The sequence below is a fragment of the Grampus griseus genome (assembly GCF_964374135.1).
Source record: "Grampus griseus genome assembly, chromosome: 1".
NCBI classification, from domain to species: Eukaryota; Metazoa; Chordata; class Mammalia; order Artiodactyla; family Delphinidae; genus Grampus; species Grampus griseus.
The window spans coordinates 178,847,764-178,873,152 of NC_139017.1; the positions used below are offsets into that span (position 1 = coordinate 178,847,764).

The following is a 25,389-nucleotide window of genomic DNA, read 5'->3' on the forward strand; positions in this document are numbered from 1 at the left end:
ACGAAGACTCGGAGCCTTTGGCGTTTCTACCTCCCTTATCCTCTAATCACGCCTCCTGACTTATTTGAAATGAACCCAAATGAGGCCTGGCCCAGTGAAGCAATGCAGCCCTGATTTGAGGAAGATTCTAGAACAGCCAGCTTTACACCCAATCCATCAGCCAGCCTGGACTATCCCCAGAAGCCTTCACTCTGGTCTGCAATTCTCCCAGCCTTCCAGGCCCTCCTGGCTCGCGATGAGGCCAAGCGGGACCCCCCCTCAGGCCTCTGCCCCGGCCAGTTCCACCTGCAACGCTCCCAGGCCAGGTCTTGGCATGGCTGGTCCTCTCCCATTCAGCTCTCGCCTCCTCAGTGGGGCCTTCCTGGACCCCCTCAATTTAAAGAAACCCCCCAACCACTTCCTACGAATACCCCGTTTCACTTCCTAGCACTTGTCCCCTTTGAATTGCCTTGGCACTTTTTTCAGGCATTCCAGGGACGCACATCACGAGGCTGCCACACGCCAGGGCGGGGCAGAGCTTGAACACAGTGGAGACCTGCCCACTCAAGCTTGGTTCCACCAGGGCTGCCGGACACACCCCGACACACTGGAAAATAAGCAAGAACGTCTCTGCGTGCACACGTGCCCTTGACCTGGCTCCTTCTTTGCCCCTGGGAGCCCCCCAAGTTGTCTCCATGAAGTCGTGAGGACTCACTACATCCCTAACGCTAGCGGGGCTGGGCACTTAGGGTACATGTGGATGCTAATCGTTGACTGGATAAATGTGGGAGTGAGCGAGACGGGCAGCCAGGCCCGGAGCTCTGTGATGCCTCCTCGCACGTGGCCTCAGCTGGTCCGTTTGCCAGGCGGGCCCTTGGAGGCCCAGAAGGGAGTTCTGTCTGAGGTCACGGGCAGTGAGCTGCTTGCAGGGCCGGACAAGACCCAGGGATCCCAGACTCCTCAGTCCTTCAGTGAGTATTTACTGAGTATCAGGCGCTGGGCATACAGGATGTGGAAGAAGAAGAGATGTTCTCATGGCCCGGGGAGACAAACGGTAAGAGGATGTGCTGAGATGCACAGAAAGTAATGCCAGGTAACGAGGAGGGTGCGGTGTGGGGGAGAGGAGGCGGGAGAGGAAGCCTGGGAGGGAGGGCGTGTGTCTTCTCGGGGCAGGTGCTGATCTGAAGGAGGCCTGGGGCCAGCCTTACTGAGAAGCGGAGACGGAGCAAAGCCTTGAAGGGGAGGAGGGAGCGGCTGTGGGCTCTCTGGGGAAGAGAGTGAGGCAGTGGGACTGGCCTGTGCAAAGGCCAAAGTTCGGAGGGCAGGAGCAACAGGAAGCCCAGGAGGTAGCAATAGAGGAGGTGGAGGTCAGGTACGGGGGTGCCAGAGCGAGGAGGGCCTCTGGGCTGCTGTGAGGAAGCAGCTTTCCCTGTCCGTGAGAGAGAAGCCTGTGGCCGGTCTGGGGATCTGACTTGTGGTCTCCAAGGTGGGCACAGCCAGACAGGAAGCGGGCAGGGGGAGGGCAGAGAGGCCAGCTGGGGCCCCAGTGACATGACAGGCTTGGACCAGGAGTTACCGGTGGAGGTGAAGGCTGTCCCCACTGAGAGGGGCTTCTCATGACTCTACCAGGCCCCTCCTTTCTCAGAGCCTCCACCTGGGTTAGGGTCCCCAGTGTGCCAGTGTGGCTCCCCCCAGGCCCTGCTGCCCAGAACACCAACAAGTGCCCGGCAGGGAAGGGCAGCCCCAGGCCCAGGCCTTCTAAGGGGGAGCTGAGCCATAGGCCTGGGGCTCCCTAGTAGGTGAGCAGCTAAGGTTTCCTGTTCAAGGCAGGGGCTGCCTGAACCCTTCCAGCTGGACGGGGCCCCAGGAGGAGCCAGGCTCCATGAAGCTTGGCAGTAAGGAAGGAAAAGGGGGCCACCCAGGTGAACTTGAAAAGGCCCTCAGAGGTAAGCGCCTGGCCCAGGAATGGGAGACAGACCCAGAGAGGAGGTGCAGTTTGGCCAACGGCACACAGGGAGCTGGTGGGACCCCGGGTGGTCAGTTAGCCTCTCGGAGACACCATTTCTGTATTTGCAGCACCGTGAGGCAGGGACATTTGTCTGTTTGGTTCACCGATATATCCCTGACACTCGGAATATTGCCTGGCCCAGAGCAGGTGCTCAAGAAACATTAGTTAGATGAGTCAATCTGTAAAATGGGCTGATTACAGAGCTACTGCCTAGTAGCAGGTGAGGCTCAGACTACTGCTTGGTGTCAGACCCCTAGGAGGCATTCAGCAGGTGGGAGCGGGTCCGAAACCTTTGCGCAGACTGGTTTTCCAGCTCTCTATGACTGGTAGACCACGGTGGGCCCTGCCCCCAGCCCTCCCAGCCTCAGTGCTCAGGCCTAAGGGTCCCAGCTGAGCCCAGGGCTCCCCTCTGCTTACTGAGGCCCCCAGCAAGCACATGGTCGAGGCGTGAGATGGTTCCTGGGCCCCAGGACCCTGCTGGCAGGATGGTCAGGAGCTCTGAGGGCTACCTGCTCCTGTCCCTTCTGAGCCCCAAATGGGGACGTGGACTCGTGGCTCTGCTCTACCAGCCACTAGTGCCCCTGGCCAGGAGGGCTGACCCTCCTGACTCTACCTCCCTCAGACCCAGGGCCTGAAACAGCCCCAGCCCAGCTCCTGCCAGCCCCGTGTTTCTAGCTGAAGGACTCTTTTCCCCAGGGGGCTCAGAGGGAGGGTCCCATGGGGCAGCAGCCCCTGAGGTCACGGTGGCAATTCCTCTGCCTCTGGGAAGACTTGCCCAGTGGACTGGGAGAGACTGGAGGAGGGGTGAGGGGGCACAGGCCGTTCCTGCAGTCCTTTCTAATTCCCCAAGGTGCCGCCCAGCATTAGCTGGGCCCTCCCCCGAGGCCGCCCAGCCCTCCTGCGCCTCTGCAGCTTGTCATGGCCGTGGCTCATGGCTGCCCACAGCCTCCCGGGCAGGATCGGGTTTCCCACCGGTAGGAGCTCTCCCTCCATCACCTGCCGCCAGGGAGAGCTGAGCCCTTGTGAATAATTCACAGTGTTTCACAGCAGGCCAGGGAGGCTCAGGAGAGCAGGGCAACGGAGGCCTCTAACGCTAGCTGCCTGGGTCCCCTGACTGCACCCTGTGGCCTGGGGCAGCCTGCACCTGTGCCCCTCCCCAGCTCCCAGCCCTGGGGTCCCCCGCCTTGGAGGGCATGAGTCTCTACTTCCGAGTTAGGGTGTGGGCCCTGGCCCCCAAAGCCCCCCGCCAGCAGGCCCTACCTCAATGCCCAGCACCCCCTCCTGCCTGAGCCCAGCCTGGCAATCACACAAAAGTGCCTCCTTATCAGCCAGGTCACGCGTCGTCACTGTGGGAATGGAGCCCCAGGCCTCTGTCCGCTTCCCTGAGATTCATGGGGGGCTGGTGGCCACAGAGCTGGTGCCAGGGCCCAATCACGGCCAGCACCACAGCCTGGCCTGGGAGCACCAGGGTCCCCCGGGCCCTGAGCCTTCGAGGGTGTCCCCAGCACAGCCAGAGGCTTCCTAAGGCTGGAACCCCAGCCCATGGAGGCTCATCGTAGGCCCCAGACTTCTCAGGGAGGAGGGGCTCAGGGGCCAGGCTGGGGCTTCACCCCTGCCCCCCACCAGCACTTCCCGGGGCGGGGCAGAGCCCCCTCAGTTCACACCATTGGAGCTAAGTTGGCACGGCCACCAGCCTGACTTCCTGGGGCCCATGATGCGTGATGGGGGAGGCCGGCGGGTGCGAGAGGAGGCTGCCTCTCTCCTCTTAGGGCCCCAGTGTCCTCCGTGATAAGTGATAAGTGAGGGGGTGGTGTCAGAACCACCTGGGTGGGGGGTGGGGACATGCACAGGGGCAGCGCCCCAGCCCCTACCTGGGGAGCCTATGTCGAGTCTGCGACCAGACCCCCAGGGTGCTGATGGCTGCAGGTTGGGAGCCTGCACTCGAGGGTGTTTGGGGCCTCCTCCTTGAAATCCCACTGATTTGGGTGTGACCCAGACCTTAGCTCGTCCAGGAGCAGAGGGTTCACGCCAGAGTGGTGCCCAGTGGCCTCTGGCAGGGATGGCTGTGAGGAGACCCCCGGCTGGTCTCGCACGAATCAAACCAGGGAACCCCTTGCTTAGCAAGAATGAGCCAGGCTCAGCCGTCCTGGTCCCGGCCTGGGGGCTTTGAGCTGCTCTGTATCCACACCAGCATGCCTGCACCCAAGGGGATGCCAGACGCAGCCACCCTGCCAGCGGGCCACGGGGCCAGGCTGGCCTCCTGCTGCTCCCTGGTGCCCAGTGGCCGGGCAGGCACCCTTAGGAGTGGAGCCAGGGGTAAGGACAGACCCTCCCGCCCTGTGACTGCTCTCCTCCTGAGGCTGGGTCCTCTGTCACCACTTATTTCCCAGGTACCCCCTTGAACTGACGAAGGTCACCAGGCAGAGCCCCAGGGCCACTGATGTCCCACTCCCTCAGACAGGGTCTGGGTGGCTTTCCCCCAGGACCCCTGCCTCCCTCTGGGTGCACCTGGCTCCCTCCCTCCCCCAGGACCCCGTCCCCACGACTCCCGTGCTCTTCAGTGAACCCCATTCTTCTGCACACCCCATCCCACCCTGGGGCGTGCCCAGCCCACTGCTCAGCTGCGTTCTCAGACCAGCCGCTCTCCTCGCGAGGGCCGGGGAGGTTCGGGAGCCCCATCCCCCTGGCGAGTGGGAATGAGCTGACCGGCCACAGGAGAGGACAAGCTGCCCTCTGACAGGCGGGGGCTGAGGGCCCAGGAGGCAGGGTGGGGGTCTGGCAGGGGGCGTCTCCCATCACTGCTGGATAACTGACGTGGCTCCCCCTCCTTCTTGACTGGGGGTCGAGGAGACGCTCTTCACCCCTACGTCCCACTTAGGACAGTCTTGCAGATTAGCACAGGTCAGAGCCGGAGAGCCGCCTGCTGCAGGCTGGAAGCACCCTGGAGACGCACAAGGGCTCTGCATGCACAGCCGCTGCGGCTCGAGTGCAGCTCGTACCGGGGGAGTGTCTGCTTGCAGGGCTCTGGGGCCTGTGTCTGCCCACCAGGAGGGGAGAACTTTCAGCTTCGGTGGGAGCTGTCTCCGGCCAGGCCCCTGGCCACGGGGATGGCCCAGAAGCACTAATTCCCCCGGCGTGCTGGAGGGGCAGGGCCGACTACAGGCACCCCCCAGAGCCCTGGCCCGCCCCACCCAGAGGCCCCATGAAGCGGAGGGTCCTTACTCAGGGTGGTGGCCGACGAGGAGCCTCAGGGAGGGGAAGTCTCCTTTGGCGGCGGCGTAGTGAAGAGGCAGGGCGCCTGTGTCTGTGGCCACGGTGGGGTCCCCACCGCCGTGACGCAGCAGCCAGTTCACCACCTCGGGGTGGCCGAAGCGGGCAGCCAGGTGCAGGACTGTGGCACCAGAGTTGTCTCTGTCCTGTGGGAGGAGAGCCCGTTAGTCCTAAGGCCTGGCCCTGCCCCCACCCCCCGCTCGGACCGCGTCCTGCATCCCACCAGCCACTGGGGCAGTTCTGTCCTCAGGCACCTGACTGGCCCTCTTTGAAGCTCAGTCCATAGCGGCAGCACGATGCCATCCATGCTGGGCTTTCTGAGGCCCGCAGGGCACGCTGTCATCGCCCCAGCAGGAGCACCTGCCTGTCACCCAGGTGCTCAGGGGACACCTGAGGGAGCCGCTGGGCCAGGAAGAGGGGGCTCTTGGGCCCTGCTGTCAGGGGTCGGGGGAGCAGCCCCTGCGCCCAACCCCTGCCTCCTCCCTCTCTTCCTCCCCAGGTCTCACAAGGGGAGAGGCCTCCGGGTTGACGCATGTCCAACGACCCAACCTCAGTGCAGAGAACTGCCCCACCACCAGCGGACTCCCTGCTCGCAGCCCCCCGCCCCGAACAGGCTATGTCCTTGCCACTGGCTACTGGTGGGCAGGGCCGGGGCAGTCAGCCAGTGGTGGTACGTGTGGGACAGAGGCAGCCCCTGGGAAGGGCTTGGGCAAGACCCCCCCCAGGCACCCCAAAGGGGCTGACGGTTTAGGCCCAGGAGTGTTGAATGCGTCTTCCGTGAACACCCAGGTATGCGTGTCTCTTGCGGGAGGGGGTTGGCAAATGCTGCTTATGTGACCTGCAGGCCAAGACGGACAGACACCCAGAAGGCTGGACTCAGAGGCTGGGAGTTTGGGACAGTGGGCACCGGTTCTAGAACAGAATGAGCGCCCAGCACTAAGCACGTGGGGGGATGGAGAGGTGGGCAGGGAGCTGGGCAGGGGCTCGGGGAAGGGGGTGGGGCAGCCGTGGACCTCCGCCCCCGCCCCGAGAGAGGGCATTTGGGAACAGGTGTGGCCGAGGCAGGGGGTGCTGGAGAGACCCTGAGCTTAAGGAAGGTGAATCTCAGTAGCATGAGAACCTCTGAAGCTCCTCTAAGAAATGCAGGGAAAAGAGGGGACAGAGTGAACAGGGCCCAGGGGCACGACGGGGAGGTCACAGTTAGGGGCTACGGGGTGGGGGGCAAACAGACCGGCTGTTGGGCAAGAAGAGAGGCAGGGAGGAAGAGGGGGCAGAGAAAACAGTCCAGAGGAAGCGGAGGACGATGCTGAGACTCCTGTGTGTGTGGAATGCCTGGGGAAAACCAGAGACAGGTGCAGTCTGTCCTCCTGAGCCCAGGGGACAAGGCTGGCTAGGGGTGACCCAGACAGGCCCATAGTGAAGTATGCCCTGCGCCCCAGCTCTTGAGAAAGGCCCTCACTTCCCACTGGCCTTGGGGATTGTGGGTCTGAGGCTCCAGGGGGTCCTGATGGCTCTGGGCCTCTGGGTGAGGGTGGCAGTAAGGAGAGAATCACAGGCCTCTGACCTGTCTCCAAGCTCCAACAGCTACGTAGGCCCCAGGAGCCTCACGTGCTATGGCCCGTACCCTAAAGCTGCTTATCTCCCTGAGCTGAGCAGGGCCCCGGATCTAGGTCATCCTCCCCCTACACACACACTTCGCCCCCAGCACCCAAGCCGCTGGGGCAAGAGGGTGGGAGACTTGATAAGCCGGGCACAAGGCCGCCTGCTCCTTGTGCTGGGGAGGCTTCTGGCCAAGGTCGGACACCGGGATCGGGAAGGCATGCCACCTCCCAAAAGAGTGGGCAGGGACCATGTGCCAGGAACTCCTGATAACAGAGCTAGCCCAGAGATAAGGGGCCAGGCCATCTCCCAGGAAGGGTGGGATGGGAGGCCTGGCCATCCTGAGGCCAGGAGGTGGGGGGATGGGGTCTGGGCACCGCCAGGACACAGCCAGCCAGCTCAGAGTCGGCCCTGCTTCCTCTCCTTCTGTATCCAGTTAACACAGTGGTCCTTGTAAGTGGGAAATCAGTTCTGTTCCTCCCTCCACTGGCTTTGCCCTACAACCACAGTATCGGGCAAATTCCTAACGCCAGCCTATGAGACCCTCTGGGACCCGGCCCTGCGGTTTTCTCCCTCCCTTACCCCGCTGCAAACATGCTCACCTCCCTGCCGTCCCTGCTACAGGACAAGGTGCGTCCCCCTCAGGGCTTTGTACTCCCTGCTCCTTGGGCTTGGAGTTCTCTGGTCATCACCTGGCCACTTCCCTCCCATCAGCCGAGACTCCCTTCAGAGGTCACTCCACGGAGGGGCCTTCCCTGGCCACCTTGCCCACGCAGCTCCCGTCGCTCCCCACCACGTGGCCTAGCAGTACCTGGCGTTACCTGGTTTACTTTCTAGACTGTGTGCTTGCTGTTCACTGCCCCCGTGGACTGGCGGCTCCCGGAGATCAGGGGCGCACCTGAATCTCCGGGCCTGGAACCTGCTGGATGCTCTGCGTCCAGCAGGATTCAGCAGGAGAGCTACACGTGAGGGCCTGAGCTGCCTTCTCCAGATCAGGACAGGCCAGGTTGGCTAACACCAGCCTGGTGGCCATTGACTGAGACCCACTGGGGTCTCAGGGCAGGAAGACTCGGGCTGGGCTGAAGCAGCTGGGAGGCCAGAAGGTGCCGATGTCCTGGGATCAGCTCAGGTCCTTGGGAGGCCCCCCTCATTACCAGCCTCCACCCTCCCCTCGCCTTAGGGGCACACGCACCTCAGCCTGGGGTGGGCTGTAGGATTTTGTGCAAACCGCCCCCACCCCACCCCGGCCCCCTGCCACTTCCCAGACCTGATCCTGGAGGACATGGGCTTCTGACTCCAGGCCCTTTGTCCCCCTCCCCTGCCCACTCTCCAGGACTCCCTGGATCACTGTGTTTCCCCCACCCCCCAGTTGAGCCCCATTCCATTCTGGTTTCCTATCACCCAGATGCTCTTCTAGGCAGTGGCCAGGGCTTGCCAGGGCATCTGCCCGGGTACTCTCAACCTGGGGAGCCCACCCCGCCCCAAGTCCTCTGGAAGGAGCTCCCAAGCCCACCCCCCCTTAAGACCCGAGGGCTCCAGACCAGAACTCTCTCCTGGGGAGGAAGCCCCCCCGGGTGCCCCGTGCGCGGCGCGGACTCACCTGCACTCTGCAGCCGCCCTGAGAGAGCAGCCACATCAGGCAGCTGAGGTGGCCGGTGGCGGCGGCGTCGTGGGCCGGCGTGGCGCCGTTGCGCGCGCTGGCCGCTGCGGGCAGACCGGCCTCCTCCACCAGGAAGCGCAGACAATGCAGCTTGCCGGCGCGGGCCGCGTGGTGCACTGGCAGCGCGTCCAGCGGGTCGCGCAGCCAGGGCCCCAGCAGGCGGGCGGCGTGCAGGGACCTCAGCACGTCCAGGTCGCCCTGGCGCGCCGCCTGAAGCGTCCGCTCCAGGGCCATGGTGCCGCCCGCGGCGCCGCGACCCGGGGCTCAGCGCGGCTCCCGGGGCGCCATGCGTCTGTCCTCGGGCACCGGGAGAGCCCGCGGCGCGACCGTCGGGGCCTGCGAGTGAGGAGGCGGAGCGGCTGCCGGCCCGGCCTCGGCCCCGCGCTGCCTCGCCCGCTCCGCTCCGCCTCCGCCGAGCTCTGGGGCTGGGGGCCCCCGCGGCGCCCAGCCTAAGCCTCGGGCCCGCCCCCCGCGCCGCCTCCGCCCGGCCCCGCCCGCCGCGGTCCGAGTCCCCCGCCCGCCCGCCAGCCGCGGCAGCGCCGAGGGCCGGACTCCGGTGACAGAGGCGGTGCGCCCAGGGACTTCTCTCCATATTTACCTCCGGTCGAAAAGCAGACCCCGGGACTTCCCTTGCTCGTCCAGTGGTCAAGAATCGGCGCTCCCAATGCGTGGGGCGCGGGTTCGATCCCTACTCGGAGAACTAAGATCCCACAGGCCGCGCCGTGCAGCCAAAATATTAAAAAAAAAAAGCAGACCCCGGTGATCAGAGCCGTCCATGCGCTGGCGGGCAGAGCCCCCAGACGAACTGATTCATCCACCCAGTGCCAGTTCCTAGGCGCTGGGGGACACGAGCCAGCAAACGATGACCGCAGTTCCAGAGAGTGACAAGTGTGATCAGAGCAGGAAAACGGGGACTTAGTAAGTTATAGGGGCTACGTGGGCAGTCGGGGAAAGGGGAGGTGCGGTGGGCTGGGCTTTATTCAAAGGTGCGTACGTAGGCGCATTCCAGGCGTGCGAGACTTCAAGGGCAAAGGCCGTGCGCTAGGAACAGGCCTAACAAGTCCCTCAGGGGCTCTGGGGCTCTGGGTCTATGCCCTGGCAGGTGGCCATGGGTGCTGGGCGCTCAGCCCTCCTCGGTCCCTCCAGACCCCCAAGAACTGCCCACGTAGCCTCCCCGAGGCAGGGAGGGAGAGAAGGGGAAAAGGACAGTAATGCCTGGTGGGCTCCGGTTTCCGGATCTAGAGACCCTGGCCTCAGAGAGCACCCAGAGCTGCCGCTGGCTGGCTGTCTGAGGTGGGGGAGTCAATCGTGAGCTCGAGGGCCCGGGGCTGCCGAATGGAGAGAGACGGGAAAGCAAGGGCTGGGGGGCAATGGGGAGGTGCGCCAGAGCAGCTGCCCGGAGAGCAGGGCCAGGACCCCTCCCCAAGGGGACAGAATGGCCCTGGGAGGGCAGCGGGCCAGAAGAGCACACGTGCGCCAAACCACCCTGCCTGCTTGGCCGGAAGCCCTTCGTGGGAGCTGGAGGGAGGCACAGCAGGCTGGACAGGAGGAAGAACTGCTAGAAGATGGGAGCTGTGTAGCTGTGGGAGCACAGTCAGCACATCGGCAACTTTGAAACATCCTGTGCCCTTCCTCCCCGCCCTCCCCGTCACCCCCCACCTCCCCACTGAAGCCCCGTGAGGGCTGTGCACTGGGCTATTTCACCCAGCGGGTAGCGGGACAGGCACAGGATGGTGCTGGAAATGCCTTAGAGGGAAGCGGCTTCCGGGAACAGTGGGAATCCAAGTCCCTGGGAACAACACCAGGTGGCGCCACGTGCAATGGGCTCCAGTGCTCCATGGCACCCGCCTAAACTGGAGCCTCTGGGCCTGAGTGGCCAGGTGGGTTTCCAGCCACTTTCACCACGCCAGACCTGCCTCACTCTCCCATGGGACCTATGACGGCTGGGGTCTGGGACCCCTACCCAAGGCGACAAGGGGAGGGAGGCATCTTATCCTGTCAGCCTCAGGGCTTCGACTGGCTCTTGGTGCCTGCCACAGCCACCCTCCTCTAGCCCACCGAGCGCAGCTGTACCCTGAGGCCTGCGAGTGGCAGGGGTGCTTTGATGACAAAGAGCTAAATGGCTTATCTTGAGGGCCCCTCCCTTGTGCTTCCTCCATGAAAAAAAAAAAAAATCCCTGCACTCCCATGTTGGCTCCCCTGGTCCTGGACACCCTCAACTGTCACATGGTTTTGTCATTTTGGGGTCCAGATGAGGGTGACGTGCTGCTGCTATGGCACTGGGCAAGGCAGGAGAGACAACCTGAGCCGCTCCCGCTGCTGACAGAGACATCTCCATAAAAGTCACGCGTGAGCACTCATCCTTGCTGACCATCTTGTCAGACTCCTTTCTGAGGATGCCAAAGTCAGGCTGAGATCCAGGCCTTCTCTGTCCTTTCTGGGCTGCACTGGGTCCACGGGGTCCTGCTCAGCATCTCTAGCGAGCCCACGCCAGCAAGAACATACTTTTGGAAGCCCTACTGCTTACCAGGCACCATGCCAGGTTTCACCTGCATATTTAACCCCATAGGGATGCTATGAGAGAGGTACAACACTATACCCATTTTACAGCTGGGGAAACTGAGGCACAGGGAGTTTTTTTTAAAATTTGTTTGTTTGGTTTTGTTTATGGTTTCCTTTGCTGTGCAAAAGCTTTTAAGTTTAATCAGATCCCATTTGTTTATTTTTTGTTTTTATTTTCATTACTCTAGGAGGTGCATCAAAAAAATCTTGCTGTGCTTTATGTCAGAGGGTGTTCTGCTGATGCTTTCCTCTAAGAGTTTTATAGTATCCAGTCTCACATTTAGGGCTTTAATCCATTTTGAGCTTATCTTTGTGTATGGTGTTAGAGAATGTTCTAATTTCATTCTTTTACATTGTTTGTTTGGTTTGGTTTTTTAACGTATCTTGTCCACAGTGGCACAAATAGAAAGGGGCAAAGCTCAGGGGCTGACACTCACAGAGGCTGACCCTGCTGTGCCCTTCTTCCCTCTGCACCTGAAGTTCCCCTTTCCCAGAGCACCCACAATGTCTCCCACACTCCAGATGTCAGTTGAGGGGCTCCCTCCCCCACCAGGAGGCTTCCTCTCATTCTTCTGCTGGGATCAGGCCATCTGCCCACCTGTTGTGTGGAAAACACCTGTTCAGACCTCTCCCCCCACCCAAGAGCAGGCACCCAGGTGGAGTGTGTCCCCACTGTACCCTAAGTGGTTCCAGCTTCCCTAAAACCTGCACCCCCATACCCTGTCCACTTGGTTGTCTTACCTAAGTTCCCCTGGTTATAAATGACTTCTTCCTCCAGGTAACCAGCAAAACCCCCAGAATCCTTTGGTTGAAGGGAACAGCAATAGGAGAAGACAGGAGAGACTTAAAATCTGGGGTAACTGAAAATGGAGTCTGCTTCCCCACCCTCCAGGCTTCAAACCGTGGTCCACAGGCATGGAGGGGGATGTTCTAGAAAGAACTTTCCTCCCCAGGAGCTAGTTTCAGGGCATCTCAGCAAGGATGCAGATGTTGGTGCAGGGGGCCCTGTCGGCACAGAGCTGAGTGAGCCAGTGTATGTGGCCAGGGGTGGCATGTGGGGCATCAGTTAAGGATCCATGAAGTCCTTTTCTTGAGCCCCTAAAGAATAATTAATGAGGTAATTCTATGGTGGTCCAGTGGTTAGGACTCCGCGCTTTCACTGCCAAGTACACGGGCTCAGTCCCTAGTCGGGGAACTAAGATCGCAAGCCAGGCCGTGTGGCCAAAAGAGAGAGAGAGAGAGAGAGGACATTTAATAACCTTGGAGGAGGCCGGCCCATAGGTACCCTGAGCTCAACGATTCAATTTGAGGAGACAGTGGCTCAGGCATGCCCAGGCTCTGCTCCGCTAGATGTGTTGACTTATTCTCATAGTTAGGACTGTTAGGGGGATAATGGAAAGGAGGGCCGAAAGGCGCTTGACATACAGCATGTGCTCCATAAGTGGTGGCCAGTCAGGTACGGGTGGCGTGAGCTCCCACTCGCCCGGATGCTCCGGGCTCCTTCCTGATGGGCGCGCTGGTCTTCTCAAGCCCTGCTTGGGGAGCACGCGGCCGAGGGGACTTAGGCGGAGCGTCGAAGGTGGCGCGCGGAGATGGGGTTTGCGCGGCGGAGGGGAGGGGCCCCGTCCAGCACCCAGGACAGCGCCGGTAGGCTCCGCCCTGTGGTTCCTCCTCCCGGCCTGGCTAGGTGGGTCCAGCCCGCCATCCGCCCGCGGGTCGGCCCGGCAGTCCGACAGCCGGTTGACGGAGGGCAGTTCCGAGCAGATGGGCGGGGGACGCCCAGCCAGTTTGCGGCAGCACCAGCTACGCGGCGAGGAGGCGGGCCCGGACGGAGGAGATGGGCAGCAAAGAGCTGGCGCCCAGGACTGCCCCGCCCCGCCCGTCACGTGAGCTCCGCCGGTCCTGTAGGTGGGAGCCCGGAGCTGGAGCCTGTGAAATGAAAATGAGTTCCGGGCGCTCCTGGGTTGCCTCGTTTTCTCTGGGCCTCAGTTTCCCCGTTCAAAACCGAGGACAGGGGAACCAGGTGGTCCCTAACTCGGTGAGGGCCGGAGAATTCTATGGAGCCACCGGGGCCCTAGTTCTGCCTGGCCAGTTTCCAGTCGTTAGAGCCGGAGCAAGTTGAGGTCTCTTTCCGGGCCTCAGTCTCCCCTTACAGCCCCGCAGAACAACTGGTGGGCCGAGTCCCTCCCCATAGTAGAAACCCGAGTGGTAGCTCCCTGAGGCCCGGGACTTGGGGGTCCTGCCGCCGCTGGGTAACCTGCCCAAGCCCAGGTTCAGCCCAGGCGGGGCTCAGAGGAGGCGCTGATCCCGAATGAGGGAAGAAGGGCGGCGTTGGACAAGAAGGGACAAGGGCCTGGCACCACCCGCTCGCCTCCTGCCCGAGGGTCAGGGCAGCGAGGGCTTCGATGGCGCCCACACACACCCCTGCAGGTGCTCTGGGAGGAGGGCGCCCCGGGATCGCAGCAGATGGGACTCGAAGGCCTGGAGCAGGAACTCGGGGCCTCCGCCGTGCCCCCTTCCGCCCCAACCCCGCGCAGGAACAGAGGCGGAGGTGGGACCCACAGGCGGACTGGCTCCGCGGGGCGGGACGGGGCGGAGCGGGAGCGCTGCCTCCTTAAAGCCGGGCTGCGGGCGTGGCGCGCTCCACTGGCGTCCGCTCCGGCCGCGCACCACACCTCTCTGCGGGCCTCAGTCTGCGCTCGGTATCTGGGCGGGCACAAGTCTCCCACGCGCGGGCCCGGCAGCGGCGCCGCTTTCCCGCCGAGCATGGGGCTGCCTCGTAGGGCAGGGGACCCGGCGGAGCTGCGCAAGGTAGGAGCCGGGGCCTGGCGGCAGGGCGCAGAGCGGCGGGGGCGGGGGCCTGGACGGCGACCCTTGTAACCGCGGCCTTCGCGCCCGCCTGCAGAGCCTGAAGCCACTGCTGGAGAAGCGCCGCCGCGCGCGCATCAACGAGAGCCTGAGCCAGCTCAAGGGCCTCATCCTGTCGCTGCTGGGCAGGGAGGTGAGTGCCGGGGCGCTCGGTTACAGGCCGGGCGCACTGGGACTGGGGGTAGGGGGCTCCCGGGGCGCGGGGCGAGGAGGCCTGGCGGGCCGAGATGCCCTTGCCGGAGAAGCCGACGAGGGGACAACGCGCGGCGCCCAAGGCTGAGCCCGGGTAGGACAGGCTCGGCGGAGCCGACCCACCGCGGGCTACGGCAGGCCCGGCACCAGCTCCTGGGAGCGCGGTACTCACGGCAGCCTGCCGGAGCTCTGTCTTGTTTGTCCCTTTCTCTGTCCCTCTCCTTCGTGGCCGGGCGCAGAGCTCCCACTTCTCGAAGCTGGAGAAAGCGGACATCCTGGAAATGACCGTGCGCTTCCTGCAGGAGCTGCCTGCGTCCTCCTGCCCGACGGCAGCGCCCAGTGAGTGACCCTGCCCCGGCCCGGCCCGTCTCCGCGCCCCGCGCCCCTCACTCCACCCCGCGCCTCATGCCTTTCTCCGTCCGCAGCGGCCTCCGACAGCTACCGCGAGGGCTACCGAGCCTGCCTGGCGCGCCTGGCCCGCGTGCTACACACCCGCTGTGTCCTGGAGCCCGCCGTGAGCACTCGCCTGCTGGAGCACTTGCGTCGGAGGGCGGCCAGCGCCACCCCCAACGGCGGGCGCGCGGGGGACTCCTGCGGCCCGCCCGCGCCCTCCCCGCCGCCCGCGCCCTTGCCACCTGCGCCTCCTCGGGATCCAGGCCTCTGGCGGCCCTGGTAGTCCCCTGGCCGGCCCACGGGACCCTGCTGACAGCGTGGGACCAGGAATGCTGGACAGACTGAGGGAGCTCTTGGTGGCGGCTTTCCTTCCCACCACGGGGGACCAGCCTGGTACCTACAACCTGGTCAGACCCGGATGTTTGTGAGCTGTGTGGCAGACTGACCTCCATGGAGGCTCAGGAAATAAGAGGAGAGGCCCACTCTCAGCCCCAACTTGGGGTGTCTGGGCTAGAGGTGAAGGGGCAGGTGGCTGCAGGGAGAAGAAAAAGCCTCCCACTCCAGTTGGTGGAAGGGTTCTAGAGCTGGGCCAGCCACTGCTGCCTGGGCAGCCCACACACCTGCCCCAGCGCTGGCACCAGCCCAAGGGCTGGGCCAGGAGCTTACCTGAGCCAGGTGCAGCAGTCTGCTCTGACTGGTCACCACCCTCCCAGCCCTGCTTGAACCTGCCTTCTCGCCAGCTCAGCTTGGTAACCTCTGGGCACACAGCAGCAATGGCCTGAGGGGCTTTGAAGGCTGGGGAGCCATGACCTCCACTCCTGGGCTCCCTGCCTAAAGCTTCCAATTATAGGGACAGGATGCAGCCAGGGCTCTGTGTCCCTGGGGGTGGGGGCTTCCTTAGGTAGTCTTGGGGAGGATTTATTTCCCCAAGCATTAAGTTAACACCTGTGTACCACACACCAGGCCAGGTGGTCTTGGGGTGTGAAGAAGGGGTGGGACAAGAATGAGGGTACCCTGTGGCCTTAAGGAAGCTTGCCACCTTGAAGGGCCCAGGTCCAGCACAGAGCTGGTGCCAGTGTGAGGTGAGCAGGTCCCATGTCCTGGAGCAGCAGAAATTCAAGGGGTGACACGGCAGGTTAAGGAACAGGAATCCGCCTTTCTCATTTTCTCTTTTGAACTGCTCTCTGCTACTGTCAGGACAAATAACTGGAAGCAACTTGTTCTTAAGACTTTTCTTTTCTCCCCATGGAAGCCAGAGAGCCTTCAAAGGTCCAGTGGTGGTGGTGGGGTACAGTGGATCCCAGGAGAAGGCCGGAGCATCTGTGGCCCACTCTCAGTCGTGTTCCCAGCATCTCGTGGGGATTCGCTGAGCATTTGTGGGAGGTTGCGAGTCCTCCCCCCGGTCCCCGGTCCAACAGCCTGTGCACTAGGACCAGGGCACTAGGAGCAAGAAGATAGAGCTGATGGGGGGGGGGGGTCACTAAATTGAGCTATGCCACATAAACCCATGATGACCATGGCACTGATTCTGGTGGCAGGATGTGGGGAAGCGGTGGGCATTACTGAAGAAGTCAATGTGAAGACAGCAGGTGAGCCCCCAGCAAGGTGGGCTGTCCTACCGCCTGTCTGGGCCCAGCTGGCTGGACTGTAAGCTCCTGTGGGGCAGGGCTGGGGCTGAGCGTACCGCTCTGTCCCCAAGGAACTCGGCACGTGGTGGGGCTTCAATAAACATGGTGAGCCAACGAAAGGGTGATGTGACGGGCCCACACTCTACTGAACCCTGACAGACTGGCTGTTGCCTCAACTCCTATCCCCCGAGCCCTAATATCACTTTGAAAAGCTGCCACACCAGAGCATGAGCTCCCCGGGACAAATGTGGGGAAGGGTGTGGAGAGTAGGGAGGGCAGTTCCTGGGAACGCAAGCCTGCTTTCCTGAGCTGCCGGGAACGAGTGGAGGGGGCCACGTAACCCCCAAGCCCACGCTCACCGCGAGAGTTCAGGTTTCCCCCTCGGGTCAAGGACTCCCATCCATCGGCACAAACTGGGCAGACTCCTTGTCCCTTTAAATAAGAACTTTCAGTGTGGGTCGAAATTCGGTAAAAACTGACCAACCAGAGGCCCCTCTCCTCCTTTCCACCACTGCTTGCTTCTGAGCCCCATCTGGGTCCCCAACTCTGTGACTCTCGTTGATCTGACCCCAATCAAGCCACAGTCCAAGCAGTCAGGGACGGGGCGTGTAGGTAGGCCAGTGACACACAGGGTCAGGCATTCTGGGGATCTGAGCCGGAGGCCAGCCAGGCCTTGGCGAGGAGCTGAGACTTGCCTGGGTGGGTGAGGCTCTGGGCCTGAGGCGAGAAGCCAGTTTCCCAGCAGGGACGTGCAAGACCTGCCTAGAAGGTCTCAGCTGGTCCTCTGAGTTGGGCCTGTGAAATAGCGACGCCCACATCCCTCCCCTACAGGGCCCCTGCAGGCGCCTCCCCCTGGCAGCTCCCCAGGTATTCCCAGAGCCCCGTCTCATGGCCAAAGGTGAGCCGAGGGCAGAGCGGGCTGCTTCTGCGTGGGTGGGAAGCCGCCTCGCTCGGGGGCATTTAATGACCCTTATAAGGCTCACAGAGTGCCCAGTGAACAGCTCTTGCAATGTCCTCTCTGTTCTGGTCCCGTGACGACCGAGTCTAACTCTGTCTGGTTATCACGCTTGGTTAGAGGCAAGGCTCCCATGTCTCATAAACCAGTGGGTGAAATGGACCAATGACCTAAGGACAATCAGAGCACTGAGCTGTCGGGGAGGTTCAGGCTGGGGCCAGGCCCCACCTGTCCCCTAGCAGCAGTTGATGTGGAGAGGGCAGATCTCGTTTCCATGAGGATAAAGAGCAGGTTGCCAAGGAGGACTCCTCTAATAAACATTTACAAATTACTCTGCTCCACCTGTGAAGCCCAGACTCTCAGGATGAGTCTTCCACTGGTTTATCTGGAATAGGATCAGAATGAACATAGCCTGCGGGGAACGTCTGGAAAAATCTGTGGCTTTGAAGAATCCTCGCCACCGTGCTTTGGGGTGACCACTCTGGAGACAGCGGCAGCACGTCCCCATCATGTGTAGGCAGCCACCTCCTACTCGAAACATCAATAAGCAGCCATATTTACTTTTTTTTTTTTAATTTTTTTTTTTTGGCCTTGTCGCAAGGCATATGGGATCTTAGTTCCCTGACCAGGGATCGAACCCTTGCCCCCTGCATTGGCAATGCAGAGTCTTAACCACTGGACCGCCAGGGAAGACTCCATATTTAATTTAATTTTTTTTTTTTTTGCGGTACGTGGGCCTCTCACTGTTGTGGCCTGTCCCGTTGCGGAGCACAGGCTGCGGACGCGCAGGCTCAGCGGCCATGGCTCACGGGCCCAGCCGCTCCGCAGCATGTGGGATCTTCCCGGACCGGGGCACGAACCCGTGCCCCTGCATCGGCAGGCGGGCTCTCAACCACTGCGCCACCAGAGAAGCCCTAATTTTTTTTTAATTAATTAATTTTTGGTTGCATTGGGTCTTCGTTGCTGTGCACGGGCCTTCTCTAGTTGCAGCGAGTGTGGGCTACTCTTCGTTGCGGTGTGCGGGCTTCTCACTGCAGTGGCTTCTCTTGTTGTGGAGCACAGGCTCTAGGCGTGCTGGCTTCAGTAGTTGTTGCACACGGGCTCAGCAGCTGTGGCTTGTGGGCTCCAGAGCGCAGGCTCAGTAGTTGTGGCAAACGGGCTTAGCTGCTCCGTGGCACGTGGGATCTTCCCGGAACAGGGCTCGAACCCGTGTCCCCTGCATTGGCAGGCAGATTCTTAAACACTGAGCCACCAGGGAAGTCCCCCATATTTACTTTTTAAAAACACACCAGGGTGGGACTTCTCTGGTGGTCCAGTGGTTAAGACTCTGTGGTTCCAATTCAGGGGGCGCCGGTTCGATCCCTGGTTGGGGAACGAAGATCCCACATGCCGCGCGGCACAGCCAAAAAATTAAAAATAAAGTGACAAGAGATTGTTAAAGCAATAATTGGTTATTTAACACACACACACACACACACACACACACACACACACACACACCAGCTTGCTATAGCCGGTCCAGAGAACTAACCCACCCAATGGTGTTATTTCCCTTGGTTTTACTTTTTGCCTGGCCCCCTTCCCCGTGTGGGTGCATCTCTGGGGTGCTGGGTGCCTGCGTGCGCGTGTGCGTCCCTGTGCAGCCAGGTGGCCACGCTGCAGAGAGCTGCTCGAGCACTCGATGTTGGGGAGAAGGCAGCCACCCACTGAGGGTTCCCAGTGAGGAACTGGCTTCACTCTGGGTTTTGAGAGGCCCTGGCAAAAGCCCCAGCCACTTAAAGCAGCTGTAATAAAACTCTGAATGGTTTCAGGAGCGTGAGAAGGGCGCTAGAGGGCACACCCTAGGTGCACACGTGGTGTCTTGTCACCAAAGGGCCATTGGGGGGCAGTAGGGAGCAAGGGCTGGTGGCTGGTCCCACGACTGCGCTTTGTGAGCGAGGGGTTCCCTGGCCTGGGGGCTAAGGAAGGAGATTTCCAGCTGAACATGTGCCTGCCGCTGGTTCTGTTTGGAGGGAGGGCCCGAGAGCCGCCTGTCTTGGTGCTCGGTGAATTAAAAACCTCGGGGAACATAGGACAAAGTTCTTAAAGAACAAAGAACCATTCTGGACCTCAGAAATCAGAGACAGATTCAGGGTTTATGGGGACTACATTTTGAGGCCCTAAGTAAGAAAACATGTAAAATTATGAGTATAGATTTAGGATGGAAGTGAATATTTATTCAGAAGGAAAAAATGAGTCACTTCAAACTAGTGGTGCCTGCAGGTTGATGTCCCATCCCTTTTGGTTTCTCCTTAAGCAATTTACCAACATGCTTCCATAAATATGCTTCCTGGTGACAATCCTGGCCTCCCCCTGCTCCTAGAATTTTTTTAATTTAATCCTGGACCCTCGGCAGTAAAAGCACAGAGTCCTAACCACTGGACTGCGAGGGAACTCCCTCCTAGAACATTCTACTACCTGTCCTTGCTTGTGGGCGATCCAAGCTTAAGCCTCATCAGCCTCATGGTAAATCCACCTCTACCCAGAATGGGCTCTGGGTCTCCTTCAATGATGATAACAAGACAAATGCCTTCCATTTGCTTCCTCCACCCGTTTCAGGCCAAATATTACAAGGTATAGACTCACACAAACATTGACATCAGTCACAGCAATTTTTTGCACCACCTGGAAAGCTTGTTAAATGCAGATTTCTGAGTCCCACCTCCAGGGGTTCTGATTCCCTGTGTTTGAGTCAATAGCCTCATACCTTTCACCTGATGGGGGGGGTCAATCTGCTTGAGCGGAAACTCCCTGGCGGTCCAGTGGTTAGAACTCGCCACTTTCACTGCCGAGTGCATGGTGCTCAATCTCTGGTCGGGGAACTAAGATCCCATGGTGAGGCAAAAAAAAAATATATATATATATTTCAGCAAAGAGGCCACTCCTGAGTATGGGGGCAGCTGGGGGCTGGGCTGGGCGGGGGTGGGAATGGGAAGTTAGCATTCAGCTGGGTACAGAGTGTCCGTTTTGCAGGATAAGAAGAGTTCTGGAGATGGAATGGTGGTCATGGTTGCACAGCACTGTGAATGTACTTAATACCTCTGAACTGCATGTGTAAAAATTGTTGAGATGCTAAATTTTATGTGTATTTTACCACCAAACAGTAAACTAAAAGATACCTTATCTGGAATTGGGGCAGCTACTCAACTGGGTCCTCTGGGATCCATCTGGTTTCTCAGGAACCAGACTAGTCAATAAATGAAGCTGCGATGCATCCTTTAGGTCTTTTAAGTCTGGCATTAATTCTTGCCACTCTAGGAATCTACATTGTTTTGATTTACTATCTTGGTTGGGGGCAATTTGGAAGTTTGCACTTTTTTTAAAACAATGTGTTAGTAATTTATTTTTATTTATTTATTTATTTATTTTTGGCTGCGTTGGTCTTCATTGCTGCGTGCGGGCTTTCTCTAGTTGTGGCGAGTGGGGGCTACTCTTCATTGAGGCGCACGGGCTTCTCATTGTGGTGGCTTCTCTTGTTGTGGAGCATGGGCTCTAGGCGTGCGGGCTTCAGTAGTTGTGGCACGCAGGCTCAGTAGTTGTGGCTCGCGGGCTCTAGAGTGCAGGCTCAGTAGTTGTAGCGCATGGGCTTAGTTGCTCTGCGGCATGTGGGATCTTCCCGGACCAGGGATCAAACCCGTGTCTCCTGCATTGGCAGGTGGATTCTCAACCTCTGCGCCACCAGGGAAGTCCTGGGACCTGGCTATTTAATCCGGAACCACTCAGTCTAGGAATTTAGTCCAGCAGATGGTCAGAGCCAGGTTTTTTGTGTCCTGGATTTGTCCCCCAATCAGATTTTGAGCTTTCTGAAGAACAGAATTGGGACTTCCCTGGTGGTCCAGTGGTTAAGACTCCACGCTCCCAATGCAGGGAACTAGATCCCGCATGCCACAACTAAAAGATCCCACATGCCGCAACTAAAGTTCCCACAGGCTACAATGAAAATTCCAAGTGCCACAATTAAGACCCGGTGCAGCCAAATAAATAAATATTAGAAAAGGAAAAGAACAGAATATCTCCAACTCTCCTGGTGATGTGCCCACCTATACAAGTAGGGCAGGGCCTCAGGAAATCCTCATTCCATTGCACTGTCTGGGAAGGGTTGTTTAGAGAGAAAGAATGAGCAGGGAAGGTGACCACAGAGAGGAAGAGAGGCCCTAACTTATTCGTGTGCTGGGCCCCTTACTTTCGTTATCTCATTTAATCTTCCTAAAGGTCTGGAAGGTGAGTATTATTACACCCATTTAACAGATAAGGAATTCGCCTTGCCTAAGGCTCCAAAGCTGGCTGTTGCTCCCGGGTCCCATCATAAGAAATCCATCCATTTCAGGACCCATACTGCGAAGACGTGGTGGTTAAATAGGGTTGGTGACCCTAGATGCTTGCACACTAGAAAACGAAACTTTTAGTGTAATAATCTTGAAATGATAGACATGATCGGTCAGCTCCCTCTGTTCCTGGGACTTAGAGATGTGTGGTGGGCCGCCTCGCTGGTCTGGTAATGCAGGAGTAACCAGGATGAGTTATTTCAGTATAAATGGGCGAGCTTGAGTTCCATGGGTTATGATTTTTAAAAATCTAACTACAGAAGCAATTTATGTATATTGTAAAAAATTGGGAGAAAGTCAAGTCTCATACGGAGTAATGGCTCTCTGAAATTACAGCACATTGGGACTTCCCTGGTGGTGCACTGGTTAAGAATCCCCCTGCCAACGTAGGGGACATGGGCTCCAGCCCTGCTCCGGGAAGATCCCATATGCCACAGAGCAACTAAGCCCATGCGCCACAACTACTGAGCCCACGTGCCACAACTACTGAAGCCCCCATGCCTAGAGTCCGTGCTCCACAACAAAGAGAAGCCACCTTAATGAGAAGCCCGTGCACCGCATCGAAGAGTAGTTCCCGCTCGCCGCAACTGGAGAAAGCCCACGCGCCGCAAGGAAAACCCAACTCAGCCCCAAAATAAATAAGTAAATAATTAAAAAAAATTACAGCACATAGATGTGATCACGTTTCCCCTCTTTTCTGGGTGGATTTTGTGACACCGACTTGGCCTGGACTCCACTGCTGGGCACAGGGTGTGCAACGGAACAGAGCAGCATCGTTACAGCTCCTCACTGCAGGACACGCACCCCCAAGCAAACGCTCAGAGCACTCTCAGGAAGTCTTTTTGGAACAACCCAGAGGTGGTGTACAGCGGGCGGTGTAGACGGACCCCAGGTCCTGGCTTCTCTCCAGCAGCTGCGTGTTCCTGCAGCAAAAGACACTCGCTGAGGCCTGATGGTTCCTGGCTCCCCGTTTTGTGCACCCACGTGCCTCCCAGCTCGGCCATGAATGCTCCTTTACGGGAAACCGCCCCCAATTTCCTCTCAGGGCTGATCTGAGAAGGCGAGTACCGGTCGCGGCCTCCCGAACTGCCGGTCGCGGGCAGGGGGAAGGCCGCATACAAACACGCGCCACGCGGGGCCAGGCTGACCCTCGAGGTCGCCCAGTCCCGCGCCGGCTCCGCCCAACCGCCGCCGAACCTTCTGGAAGCGGCGCCCCACCGCGGCCCCGCCGCCGCCAGAACCGGACGCCTGGGGAGCCGGCGCCGGCCCGGGGGCGGGACGAGGGCGGGTGCGAGGGGCGGGGCTTCGCAGGAGGCTGCGTTCGACTCGCCGCCGGCGCACAGGCCCCGCCTCTCCGGCGCAATGGCTCCGCCTCTCCCCTCCCCCTCCGCGGCACCGCCCGGGCTAATTCATTCAGCGCTGGGCCTGCCAGACACCTGCGCGCTCCCTCAGGCTCCCGCCGCCGCTGCCGCCACCATGTCGGGCCCCGCCGCCGAGACCCCGTCCGCCATCCAGATCTGCCGGTAAGAGGGACGCGCGGAGGGCGGGCGGCCAGGACTCCGAGTCGCTGCCAGGGCCTGGCCGACCCCCACCGGCCCCGCGCCTTCCCTTCCCCAGTCGCCGCCCCCGCCGGGCCGGTCGCCTCCGGACCCCGCCCGCCCGCAGCGGCCGGGATGCGCCTCGGCTGCCGCAGATCCGGCTGCTTCCCCGCGCGCCGCCGCTCCGGCCTCCGGCGCATCTGCGGGGCGGCGCCGAGGTCACGCAGGCCGTTTGCGCGAGGAAGCGGCGCGGCGCCCTTCCCCGGGCGGGGGTCGGAGCACAGCCCCACCACGTCCCGCCCCGCCCGTTGCCCGAGCGCCCCGGAGCCCCAGCCCAGGACCCCCTAATTCGGGGTCGTTATCCGGGCGGTGGTTCAAAGCCAACCGGATCCCCCGAAATGTGCGGCGCAGGTAACCCGCTCGCTGGGCGGCGGCCGGAGCCGGTTGAGCCCATCGGTGGGCGCCCGAGTGGGCGGGGGCTGCACATATGCGGTCCCTTCAGTGCCCTGCCACGGTTTTGGGCGGGAGGCGGCTGAAAACAGGAAGAACGGTAAATACCTTTCCCCTCTAACAGTTCACGGCTAAGAACAGAGGATGGTCCATTGAGCCCGGAAGCATCTCACACAAAGGGGGCAAGGGGTTGTTCTTGTCAGGGGACCATCCCTGCCTTCCGCCACCGGCACCGGTATATAGAGGGCCCCGAGGACGCCGGAGATCACGAGCCGGCTCATTTCCGACAGATGCGGGAGGGCAGCCTCAAGGTTACTTTCCATTCCGTCGTTAAGAACGGAAGCAGGCATGGTGGCATTGGAGCCTGAGCTAAGGAAGAGCGAGGAGTCTGGCAAGGCCGAACGGGCGCTGGGGCCTGCAACAGGGCCTGTGCTGCTTGATGCACTGTTGACAGTGACCCCGCCTTCCTGTTTGGGGCCCGGTGCCTCAGATTTGGAGACCGGGCGTCACACTGACCTTGGGTCCAAGCCAGGTTAGTTTCCTGTGGATGGTGACATCTCCTCGGAATAGGCAAAGGCTCGGCAGACAGTGCTGGATCGTGGGGTGCCCTGAACCCACCCCCGCTTCTGACTGAGTCAAAGTCCTTTCCTGACCTCAAGGTCAGTTTTGACTTTTCTAGGGAGAAGAAATCTTTGGGGGAGCCTTGCGCCATTGATTTGTTATTGGCTGTGTGGCCATCTTGGCGCCACCCACTTCAGGTTCCGAGGGCAAAAATAATAGAAGTAACTGATATCGGGAGACAGACGGGCCTGGATCAGGTGCTTGGATCGGCCTCTGCCTCACATTGGCCGGGTGACCTTGCAGTTTGTGATTTGCTAAGGGCTCGTAACATCTCTCATCTTGCTTGGTTTGTCCAGCACCCCTGGGAGGGAGGATGGCAGGGAGCCCACCACTCTTGTCAGGGAAGAGGAAACTGAGGTCCCGGGAGACCCATTGCCTCTGTAAGGTCATCCGGCCACAAGAGCCCAGGGCTGGGGGCGGGGAAGCACAGCTCCTCATGGGTCTTCTGCCTCCAGACCCACTTTCTTTCCACTGCGTTCCCCACAAAAGAAAATACTGATTTCAATCTACTCGTGGAAGGCTGGGCTTTTATTTACTTCATCAGGATGATGAATAGCCCGTCTATACATACTACCTTTTTAAAAACCAGCCTCTAACATAGTTAATAGGCTTTTGGATAGCCTGGACACTTCCACATGTATGCGCACACTTCTTCTTACCCACGGTGCTTGCTTGCTGGACTGCCGCTCATATATTCACAATGGCATATTGTCTCTGACTGGGGACACGTGGGCAGGATACCTGGCTGAGGTGAGCCTCAGGTGGCCAACACAACTGCCCAGGGGAGTTGGAGGGGTTGTGATGAGGCCCGTGGTCACAGCGACTTGGCCCTGAGAAACCCCAGGACACTGGAGTGGATGTAGCAGGGTGGGGAGCCCTTTAAGGACATCTGAGCTGACACCCCATGTTGAAAGAGGAGCCTCCTGGCCTAGGGCAACCCAGCCCATGAATTTAACAAGCTTCACTGGACGCCTCCAAGGGGTGAAGTGCCCTGAGGGAGGGACACGGACATGGAAAATTCAGTCCCCAGCTTAGCAGGTTCACAGTCTAGCAGGGAGAGGACGCCACACCCACCGCCATCCTAGATGATTAAGAGGGTCCCATGCTCTCGGTCAGAAGGAGGTGTTGAAGGGCTAGGGGCCCTAAAGTCTGGGGAGGGCAGTGGTCAGAGCCAGCTCTCCAGTCCCAGGCCTGGGTGTGAATGTGGCCTCTGCCCCTTGGAAGCTGCCTAACTTTCTGTGACCCGTTTTATCATGGGCTGTTCTGAGTGCTAAAGAAAGTGTATCTAGAGCGTGGCAGAAT

General features: G+C 60.2%; 3 protein-coding genes across 5 annotated transcripts in view; 2 read left to right on the forward strand and 1 right to left on the reverse strand.

Annotated features, from left to right (window-relative positions):
• The window catches only part of ESPN (espin), a gene marked incomplete at both ends in the record, with an annotated part of 30,607 nt that extends 21,857 nt beyond the window's left edge, over positions 1–8,750 (reverse strand). For all 3 annotated transcript variants that reach the window (XM_082671163.1, XM_082671162.1, XM_082671161.1), the window contains 2 exons: positions 5,210–5,403; positions 8,457–8,750. In XM_082671163.1, the coding sequence (XP_082527289.1) occupies positions 5,210–5,403; positions 8,457–8,750 (488 nt within the window). The remainder of the gene's footprint in view (positions 1–5,209; positions 5,404–8,456) is intronic.
• Positions 8,751–13,754: 5,004 nt separating this feature from the next.
• On the forward strand, positions 13,755–14,814 carry HES2 (hes family bHLH transcription factor 2; the record flags this gene model as incomplete). The annotated part of the gene is made up of 4 exons (XM_082679572.1): positions 13,755–13,889; positions 13,984–14,079; positions 14,378–14,477; positions 14,564–14,814. The coding sequence occupies exons 1-4, from the start codon at positions 13,845–13,847 to the stop codon at positions 14,812–14,814; spliced, it is 492 nt and encodes a 163-aa protein (XP_082535698.1). The 5' UTR covers positions 13,755–13,844.
• An 8,026-nt stretch (positions 14,815–22,840) lies between these two features.
• Positions 22,841–25,389, forward strand: part of ACOT7 (acyl-CoA thioesterase 7) — a gene marked incomplete at its 5' end in the record, with an annotated part of 90,835 nt that continues 88,286 nt past the window's right edge. Inside the window, one exon of the mRNA XM_082662416.1 lies at positions 22,841–23,001. Coding sequence (XP_082518542.1) covers positions 22,841–23,001 — 161 coding nt within the window. The remainder of the gene's footprint in view (positions 23,002–25,389) is intronic.